At 43.8% G+C, this 11,281-nt stretch overlaps 1 protein-coding gene across 1 annotated transcript in view; it reads left to right on the top strand.

The window, feature by feature from the left end:
* LOC310789497 (bone morphogenetic protein receptor type-1A-like) overlaps positions 1-10,783 on the top strand; it is an 88,738-nt gene extending 77,955 nt beyond the window's left edge. Inside the window, exons 9-13 of the mRNA XM_083651143.1 lie at positions 2,019-2,211; positions 5,708-6,005; positions 6,540-6,715; positions 8,672-8,802; positions 9,775-10,783. Of these exons, the coding sequence (XP_083507269.1) occupies positions 2,019-2,211; positions 5,708-6,005; positions 6,540-6,715; positions 8,672-8,802; positions 9,775-9,900 (924 nt within the window). The 3' untranslated portion in view covers positions 9,901-10,783. The remainder of the gene's footprint in view (positions 1-2,018; positions 2,212-5,707; positions 6,006-6,539; positions 6,716-8,671; positions 8,803-9,774) is intronic.
* The last annotated feature ends 498 nt before the right edge of the window (positions 10,784-11,281 follow it).

The raw sequence follows: 11,281 nt of genomic DNA, 5'->3' as shown, positions 1-11,281 counted from the left end.
TGGCACAACTTACCTACAGGAATGAAAACATGGCTGGCATTCAATGTGTTAATTGTCATGAAACTGTAATCATGCATACATGATATGCAAATTACCACATATAATTTGTCTTAAAATTCCCCCTTCCCAAATATGACATCATCTCACACTGAAACCACACTGATGAACTAGTTTTAGGTGCTTAGTAGTTCATTTAGCAATGGTCAGACTTCGGATAGAAAACGAATAATAAAACCATACAGACCAGTCCGGATCAGGGGCCAGATGCACCAATGTGTTCTTATCTTCAGAAATGACATGAGATGAAATTTTAGGAAGTGCTTGAAGACACATTTGCCGACATTCATTTGGTTTGATCGTTATTGAGAGTTCACTTGGGTTAAGTGTGGACCAGCGATGTCATCACAAGACTGTACACAATGATTCAGTGCCTTCAAATCAACTCTCGATAACTGTCAAACTAAATTCATGTCAACAAAAGTGTTTACAGTTTTCAATTACGTGTGAGATCATGTGCAAAATAAAGAATTGTCTTAGGCCATGTTCACATTACAGGCAAATCCGATTTGCTGCTAAAGTCATTAATCATCTTTATCTTGATTGGTTTCCAAAATCTGATTTGGGAGTGTGTCCGCACTGCCACAAATCTGATTTGGGCAAGTGTTCAAGTCGGATCTGTGTGTCCAGACCTCCATATGTGGTTTGGGACAAGTGACACAAATCAGACTTGGAGCGACTCATACAGTATGTTTGTTTTAAAATACATACTACAGCATGCGCTAGGACGCGTCATCAGTGATGTTATCTGGGGTCGTAAGGGGTTTCGGGTCTCAACATCATACACCCTCGCCCAGTAGACCCAGCCGAGGCCAATTAAGACCCCGACTCACGTCTCAGAAGCCGCTCACGGATCAGCCCTCCTACTCTGTCTGCAACGTTGCCCGCAGAAGGGTCGTACACCCCTATCCGCTGCAATAGAGCTAGTGCTACACTGCAGTATTGGCACTTCGGTGCATGGAGGATCTAGGCTCTGTGGGTTACTCCCGGCCGCGCTCCTCCTTCGTCTCACCAGACCCTCACGGGGCAAAGGCAACCCAGAGGCAGAGAGGATGCCTCAAGGACGCCTCAAGAGGGCCTGTGCGCTGCACGTCATTCGCCTGCGACGAGCACCTCGCTCTAGCCTGAAGGACCCCAGGCCGCGCCGATCTTTGCGCAGATTTTCAGGAGGCTGATCCGTAGCGTTTGTGGATTTCTCCCTCACGAGAGAGCCAGGATGGGGTGCTAAACCCATCCCGTACCGAATGCCGTCTCTCCGACCGTCAACTGTTTCTCCAGCTTGTCACCAAACTATACTTGGTTGTCACCTAGTCTTTCCTAAGTGTCACTGGCCAGGGCAAGCCAGGATTCTATGTTTTATGTTTCATAAAACCAATCTGGATAGAATCATTACAGTTTGTCACAATTGTTAACACACGTTTCTCAAAACAATAACGGCTTTCTGAGAACTGCACACACAAAACTGAAAACCTCACAAACACACAATGCTAAACCTGACATAAAACAGCACACAAATATGCTGCAAAAAAAAAAAAAAAACACCTTCTCTGGTTGTCTCTTTCTGCAAAGTTCTCCATTGTTCACCAAACAAAACAGAGGCTCAAGGCACTTTCATGCTGCAGTCCTGATTGCAAATTGCTCAACAGACCTGAATGTTTAGAGATTTGAATATTTGTGTGTTGTCGGTTGATGCTTTGAGATGTACTTGAGAAGTGTGTGCAACAACTGAACATTGTGTGTAGTGTTTTGACAACAAGGTGATGTGTAATTGACATCAGAGTGTAAAGAAGGAAAGTCAGAGTCTAATGCAGATAAAGGAGTGTGAAGTTTTTTTTCACTTTTTGTGTGTTAACAATTGTGAAAAACTGTAATAGGTCACTAAAGTTCAAAAATCTGATTTGGCCTCCTAGTCTGAACATGGCCTTAGTGACGGTGTCATTTCTCTCTGTCCCCTCCTCCAGGTGCAGCGGACCATCGCCAAGCAGATCCAGATGGTGCGTCAGATCGGGAAGGGGCGTTACGGAGAGGTGTGGCTGGGCCGCTGGCGAGGGGAGAAGGTGGCGGTCAAAGTCTTCTTCACCAGAGAGGAGGCGAGCTGGTTCAGAGAGACGGAGATCTACCAGACTGTTCTGATGAGGCACGACAACATCCTGGGTGAGCACCACCACAAGCAAAACCTTTATTTATATACACACAGTCACTAGGGCTGTCAAAATAAAACCTTCATATACAACACACAGTCACTAGGGCTGTCAAAATAAAACCTTTATTTACAACACACAGTCACTAGGGCTGTCAAAATAAAAACCTTTATTTACAACACACAGTCACTAGGGCTGTCAAAATAAAACCTTTATTTACAACACACAGTCACTAGGGCTGTCAAAATAAAAACCTTTATTTACAACACACAGTCACTAGGGCTGTCAAAATAAAAACCTTTATTTACAACACACAGTCACTAGGGCTGTCAAAATAAAAACCTTTATTTACAACACACAGTCACTAGGGCTGTCAAAATAAAAACCTTTATTTACAACACACAGTCACTAGGGCTGTCAAAATAAAAACCTTTATTTACAACACACAGTCACTAGGGCTGTCAAAATAAAACCTTTATTTACAACACACAGTCACTAGGGCTGTCAAAATAAAAACCTTTATTTACAACACACAGTCACTAGGGCTGTCGAAATAAAACCTTTATTTACAACACACAGTCACTAGGGCTGTCAAAATAAAACCTTCATATACAACACACAGTCACTAGGGCTGTCAAAATAAAAACCTTTATTTACAACACACAGTCACTAGGGCTGTCAAAATAAAAACCTTTATTTACAACACACAGTCACTAGGGCTGTCAAAATAAAACCTTTATTTACAACACACAGTCACTAGGGCTGTCAAAATAAAAACCTTTATTTACAACACACAGTCACTAGGGCTGTCAAAATAAAACCTTTATTTACAACACACAGTCACTAGGGCTGTCAAAATAAAAACCTTTATTTACAACACACAGTCACTAGGGCTGTCAAAATAAAAACCTTTATTTACAACACACAGTCACTAGGGCTGTCAAAATAAAACCTTTATTTACAACACACAGTCACTAGGGCTGTCAAAATAAAAACCTTTATTTACAACACACAGTCACTAGGGCTGTCAAAATAAAACCTTTATTTACAACACACAGTCACTAGGGCTGTCAAAATAAAAACCTTTATTTACAACACACAGTCACTAGGGCTGTCGAAATAAAACCTTTATTTACAACACACAGTCACTAGGGCTGTCAAAATAAAAACCTTTATTTACAACACACAGTCACTAGGGCTGTCAAAATAAAAACCTTTATTTACAACACACAGTCACTAGGGCTGTCAAAATAAAAACCTTTATTTACAACACACAGTCACTAGGGCTGTCAAAATAAAAACCTTTATTTACAACACACAGTCACTAGGGCTGTCAAAATAAAACCTTTATATACAACACACAGTCACTAGGGCTGTCAAAATAAAACCTTTATTTACAACACACAGTCACTAGGGCTGTCAAAATAAAAACCTTTATTTACAACACACAGTCACTAGGGCTGTCAAAATAAAAACCTTTATTTACAACACACAGTCACTAGGGCTGTCAAAATAAAACCTTTATTTACAACACAGTCACTAGGGCTGTCAAAATAAAACCTTTATTTACAACACACAGTCACTAGGACTGTCAATATAAAACCTTTATTTATAACACACAGTCACTAGGGCTGTCAAAATAAAACCTTTATTTACAACACACAGTCACTAGGGCTGTCAAAATAAAAACCTTTATTTACAACACACAGTCACTAGGGCTGTCGAAATAAAACCTTTATTTACAACACACAGTCACTAGGGCTGTCAAAAGTGCCCAAAAGGTACATTTGAATATTCCTTATAAAAAAACACACACACATAGGTTCAAACATATTTGAATATCTATTTTTGCACATTTATGTCCATAAGATGGCAAACTAATACTAGAGATTAATTAATTAACAACTTGTATCGGTATATTTATTTCAACATAAACATGTCTACATACCTACACATTACAAAATAAACAAATAAAAGAATGTCCTATAACGTTACTGAAGCAAATAAAAACCTGGGCTGTAGTGCAGATTTTTGTTCTCACAATCAAATATTAATGTTCACATTCGAATGTCTGTTATATCTGTTACTTACTTAAAGGGATAGCTGACTAAAATATGATTTAAAAATTACTTTCACACGTGAGGGTGGGAGATCCAATCAGAAGGTGACCTCAACACGCTTCTCTCTCTCTCTCTCTCTCTCTCTGTCTGTCACTCACTCACTCTCGTCTCCTTCTCTCCATCTCTCTTTCTTTCTCTCTGTCCTCTCTAATAAAATGTAGTTTTTAATGAGTGATTTTCAAAGATCCTGATGCTTCTCATGCAGTTGGTTGATCGATTGATCTGTTGATGTCTCCGTCTATCAGTCTCTCTGTCTCCGTCTGTTTCTCTGTGTATCCGTGTAGTTATTTGATTCATATTTAACCTTTATTCACGCGGTTTAATTGAAATGCAGTATGTGCCACTGGAACATGGCCGACGCAGCAGCGTCGTGACGTTAAATGGAGATGACCTACAACAACGTACACGATCAAAAATAGAATGAAAAAGCCATCAGATGGGAAGTGGACAGAGGATCAGAGCCAAGTCTGAGAGACGCCGGCTTCTCCTGGACTCTGTTCAGGATTGATCGCTCCATTGATTTTTAATTGAGCTGATGATTGAAACTAATGACGGAGAGAGACTTCAGTCTGACTGAAGAGACACCAGGCTCTCTGCTCGGATGCCATCAAAATACTAAGAGAAGAAGTAGGAGGGGAGACTTGCTGCATTCATGCTCCTCAGATGGTCCCATTTCCAGCGTAATGCTAATAAATAACTTTTCGAACTAAAGTTTCTTACCATCAACAAAACAAAACTCCGCCCGCTGTGTTTCTGCGTTCAGTGTAGACAAGTGTGTACCAAAATGTTGCTGGTTATTCCCACACCTCATGAATGCAGCATCTGTCTCTGTCTGTACTCAATTATACTGAATTTATGTCATAGTATTTTCTAGTAGCCTATTGTTTTGATCATGTTGGCTTTGATCATATCAAATATTGGCCATTACAATGTGGGATATTTAGTAGGGCTGTCAAAATGAATCGTTTTTACGATGCATCGCAATGCGGACGTGGAATCAAATTGAATCGTTGACCGATGAATCGTTGAATCCTTTTATGTTTTAAAATCTATGTTGACATTCAGATTTTAACGCACTTTCTAAATAAAAAAGGAGTTGATATTTATCTGACTGCTTGTATTAATTGGTGAAAAAGTAGCCATGTGCAGTAATAATATAGAAAATTGATGATGTGATACTTTGAGCTGTATCGTGATGCATCGTCGAATCAAATCGAATCGTTGACAGATGAATCGTAATCTAATCATATTTAGGAGTGGTTCTCTCTGGTTTTTGGACGCATTTGTAATCATGTTTAACTTGATAACTGACCCAGGATCAGCTTCCCTGTTAGGTTAAAGGTGATCTGACCCCGCCCCCTCCCCTCCTCCCCTCCTCTCCTCCTGCAGGCTTCATCGCGGCGGACATAAAGGGCACAGGAGCCTTCACGCAGCTCTTCCTCATCACGGACTACCACGAGAACGGCTCTCTGTACGACTTCCTGAAGCTGAGCACGCTGGACACGGCGGCGCTGCTGCGGCTCGCCTACAGCACGGCGTGCGGCCTGTGCCACCTGCACACGGAGATCTACGGCACGCAGGGCAAGCCCGCCATCGCCCACAGAGACCTCAAGAGCAAGAACATCCTCATGAAGAAGAACGGCACCTGCTGCATCGCTGACCTGGGCCTGGCCGTCAAGTTCAACAGGTGAGGGGGGGCGGAGCGACACGGCACTGGATTGTAACTAGAAACCAGACCTGAGCGAACCAGACCTTTATTATAGTTTTATGTTTTATTTTTACATTCGTTTTTTTTTTTTTTTTAGTAAAAAAAAATAAAAATAAAAATCCATTCAGTTTAGATTCAGTCACTTTCCACATTGGGTTAGCTCGTTCCAGTTTAGTTAGTTTAAAAACTGTTTAGTTTAGTTTAGTCGTTGCACTAGCCGCGCCTCCTCTGGTCGGTCGGGGCGCCTGTTTGACTGGGGAGAGGGGGGGGGGACAATTGTAGTCAATTAATTTTCTCTTAATCGACTAACTGTTTATGTGGTAATGTGTAATAAATTCACAGCGTTACCATAAATGCATCAGTGAGTTCAGTTTATGGAGCTTCAGGTGTTAGGGTTGAGGTTCTGAGTCCGGGCCGTAACGTCTCTGCGTTTGTCTTTTCTCGTCCCATAATGCCTTGCTGTCTCGTCGCCGTCCTGACATCGTCTCTGACCGTCTCTCCTGGTCGCCGTAGCGACACTAACGAGGTGGACGTGCCCCTGAGCACGCGGGTGGGCACGCGGCGCTACATGGCCCCCGAGGTGCTGGACGAGAGCCTCAACAAGAACCACTTCCAGGCCTACATCATGGCCGACATGTACAGCTACGGACTCATCATCTGGGAGATGGCCCGACGCTGTGTGACCGGAGGTACAGACACGCACGCACGCACACACACACACACACACACACGCACACACACACACACACCAGAGACAATCACATGCACGCACGCACACACACACACACATTAACATACACACACACACACACACACATTAACATACACACACACACACACACACACACACACACACACACATTAACATACACACACACACACACACACACACACACACACATTAACATACACAGAGGCATACACAAACAAGGGTTCCACATGCCTGGGGCAAATCCTGTAATGTTTGTTGATTTGAAGGAAAACAAAATACGGTTTTTGAAAATGGATGGATGAATGAATGAAGTATTTATTTGTCCGTTAGGAAAATTGGTTTGTACATCATGGTCATTGGCAAAAAGGACATCAAAAACAACAGACAAGACAACAGCACAAGACACCAACAAAATTGGCAACATCAACACATGGTGTTGAAAGTAACTCTAGCAGCCAGACCCCTCACTCTGCCTCAGCTCTGAGGATTAAACTCTGTGAACAGACCCCTCACTCTGCCTCAGCTCTGAGGATTAAACTCTGTGAACAGACCCCTCACTCTGCCTCAGCTCTGAGGATTAAACTCTGTGAACAGACCCCTCACTCTGCCTCAGCTCTGAGGATTAAACTCTGTGAACAGACCCCTCACTCTGCCTCAGCTCTGAGGATTCAACTCTGTGAACAGAGCCCTCACTCTGCCTCAGCTCTGAGGATTCAACTCGGTGAACAGACCCCTCACTCTGCCTCAGCTCTGAGGATTCAACTCTGTGAACAGACCCCTCACTCTGCCTCAGCTCTGAGGATTCAACTCTGTGAACAGTTACAGTTTTCAAATGAAGGATTTGACTCTGATTTTGCCCCTAAACATGACAGAGTGCAGTCTTTGAATTTCACCAATAAGAGCTAGGAAGCGGCAGTTTCCACGTGTTAATTTGAATTGTCAGTAAATAACACATTTTGCTTATTTACATATAAAAGATAATAGCCACAGCATCCCTGTTCCCCACCCAAAGACACAAGCAGTCAGTTTAATTTAGAGATGATTTCTAACCAGCTGAAGCGGCTCCACCTTGTGGCAGCGAGACGTCACTGCAGACATTTGGGCTGATTCATGTTGTGGTGAAGCGTTCGCTTCATATTGTCTCTCTCAGATGAGTTCCTCTGTGTCAGGGTTCAATGTCACTTGATTTACCCCACTGGCCCATTTTGGCCTCTAGGTCAGAGTTTGACTGGCCCCTTGTACATTTTCACTGGCCCGGCAGCCAAACAAGGAAAATAACAATCCCCCCCCAAACCATAATTTTGGTGATTTATTATACATAATAGTATGTGCAACAGCAATCTGGGAACCCAGAGTCTATTTTTATTTGAAAAATAGACTCTGGGACAGCCCTACCTTATTTCCCAGCTTCCTGTACAGCGCGCCTCTCCTGCCACCGTCACTTCCTTTCCGTGCTCCATCGTTTACAGTCTGAATAGCAATTTGCGCCGCGACTTTGGCGATGCTACGAGTCACAACAACTACACCTCCAGTCATTTTCCACTGTTGTTGTGAGATAAGTTGACGTCTTCTATGCAGAGTGTGTTTTTGCGTTAACGTGATTAGAAACGGAGACGGAAAAGGAAGTGACGGTGGCAGGAGAGGCTCTCTGTACAGGAAGCTGGGGAAAAAAGGTAGGGCTGTCCCAGAGTCTACTTTTCAAAATTGACTCTGGGTTCCCAGATTGGTACAACAGTGAAGTTCCCTTTAGATCTGGTTGTTTCCCTTCATTTATGGATACTAGAAACCGTGCCTCGTCCTCCTTCCCCCTCTCTCCTCATCATCATTTGAACCCTGTGTGTGTGTGTGTGTGTGTGTGTGTGTGTGTGTGTGTGTGTGTGTGTGTGTGTGTGTGTGTGTGTGTGTGTGTGTGTGTGTGTGTGTGTCTCTGCAGGTATGGTGGAGGACTATCAGCTGCCGTACTATGAGATGGTTCCCTCTGACCCGTCCTACGAAGACATGCTGGAGGTGGTGTGTGTTAAAGGCCTGCGTCCCACCGTGTCCAACCGCTGGAACGGTGACGAGGTGACACAGCAACATACATGACGTTTGCGTTGTCACATGTAGCTTTAGGAGGAAAGCCACAACTTTCCAGTTCAAAGCGGGGCATGCCAAATGTTACGGTCACTCTCCCGGGCATCCACGACACTGGCCCTGTTGGCCTTGGTAAAATTCCTGCCCTATAAACAATTTTTTTTATTTTAGCGTCCACACTACTCTGGCATTTTCCAACCCCTAAAAAGGGGGGACTTTTGAAAATGCTGCTGACCCCATTTTAATTTGAAAACTGCGGTGGCATTGCATTTTACTCTGCACGGCGGAAACGGAGACTTCTGAAAACGATGACACAGACATCCACGCTCACTTCCTGATTGGGTCTTATCAGGCATGACATATCCTTCCCTGATTCGTCATGCCCGTGTCACGTGATCCGTTTCCGGAAGAAAACAAACGACGATCAGCCTTGACGAGCTAATTCAATCACGATGGACCTTGTTGTCTATGCTAGCAGCTGTTGGGCAGTTAAATTCTGCGCGTTATAATGCTACTGCTGCCTACATGTTATAATGCTACTCCTGCCTACTACCTGCGTTATCAACCCTACATGAACCGGTGCCGGGGATTATTTCTGAAAGATGGTGTTTGTTTTGATACGCCGTTTTTAAATGAAAACGTATTCGAGTGGGTGAAGTAAAAGCCACATGAGAAGGAAGATGGTGATAGAAGGAACGTGATTTACTTTTTCTTTGAACAGTCAGAAGAAGAAGGTGAACACTTTTGAGATCTGCTGTACATGAGAAGACAAAGCAGGAGAAAGCAGGTTTTGTTGATGTTCCAACAGAGGTGGAAGGCTCCTAGTTGACTTAACACCTCTGCAATAAGTGTTTCTCTAACGTGTGTGTGTCTGTGTCTGTGTGTGTGTGTGCGTGTGTGTGTGTGCGTGTGTGTGTCTGTGTGTGTCTGTGTGCGCGTGTGTGTGTGTCTGTGTGTGCGCAGTGCCTGAGGGCCATGCTGAAGCTGATGTCAGAGTGCTGGGCTCATAACCCCGCCTCCCGCCTCACCATCCTGAGAGTGAAGAAGACGCTGGCCAAGATGGTGGAGTCCCAGGACATCAAGATCTGACCCCCTTCCTGCTGCCCCGTCCCCCCAACCAAACTCAAACACCACCACCCAACGCACCCAGACCGGACCGGACCGGACCGGACCGGACCGGACACATCTCTCTGCTTCAGGAGGAGAAGGAGGGGTTGGGAGGTTAGGAATAGGAAAGGACACTCTCGTGCTCTCGGGGCCCAAACTGTGGTGGCTCCTCTCCTCCCATCCTCCATGTTTGACCTTTGACCTCCATGTTTGACTCTCTCTCTGGACTGATGGACAGAACCTGCTGCCTGGGCCGGAGAGGTGTTCCCCTCCTCTTCCTCTCTGACAACCCAGTTGCCAGAATAATATGTTGCCGTGGTATATTTCTGTAAACCACGGATACGTTCAATATCAACATTTCTGAAGCAAAAATATGTTGCATAATGAACAACAACTCCAACCACAGGAGCTTTTCCCAGGTTCATTTGCAAATGTCAACTTGGGTTATGCTTAGGCAACTAAAACAATGTGGTGATGGTTACGGTTATGGTTTGGGTTAGGATTAAGCAACAAAAAGGTTAAGTCTAAATGTGACTTACAGTTTAAATGTAGACTTTGAACACACTGGGATGTGAACCCACGTCTCCTATGTCGGAGGCAAACAACCCCTACCGCCTTTCCACCGTGCTATTCCAATAGCAGACTGTCGTTATTCACTCGACCACTAGGGGTCTGTAACGTTCCACGTATCTACAGATGTGTTATGCAACGTATTTTTTCCACAAACGTTGAGATTCAACCTCTCCCTGGCTGGTGATGGCCTGCGTCCTCTCTGCGGTGGATCTGGGTCACGGGAAGCGGAACAGACGGTTTTTGACGCTTTCTGTGAAAGCCGAACGAGACGATAAAGATGATTTCACGACTTCTTGACCAGGAGGAGGGAGGGAGGGGAGGGGGGGGGGGGGCGTGGGGAGGGGGTGTGAACAGACAGAGAGAAGACCGAAACCCCACCCCCACCCCAGCTGTGCCCCGCCCACTTCACCATGCCCATTTTGTTGTTTTGATTTTTGTTTTCTCTCTTCAGGACGTTCTTCTCCTGCCATATTGAAATATATCTCCACTCTTAAAGTAGAGTTAATTAAGAAATAAGGTACCATAATTATATGTGAATTTTAATGTGTAAATAAATGGGTAAGACTTTCTATGAAGCCAGTGTCTTGAATACATTATAATCATACTTACAACACATTATAATGCCAATATATTATACGTATAGTTATAATTGTGCATACACAGTTATGTTTTATACACTACTTACAATCTTGTTATAAAGCTTTTTCATTACCACTCAAATGAAAAAGCTTAACAGATTATGAGTAATGTTATAAAACATAACTGTCTATGCATGATTATAACTATACAG

Source organism: Poromitra crassiceps (genome assembly GCF_964638095.1).
Source record: "Poromitra crassiceps genome assembly, chromosome: 14".
Lineage (NCBI taxonomy): Eukaryota > Metazoa > Chordata > Actinopteri > Beryciformes > Melamphaidae > Poromitra > Poromitra crassiceps.
The sequence above is the reverse complement of the archived record's forward strand: the minus strand, read 5'-3'. Positions and strand labels throughout refer to the sequence as shown.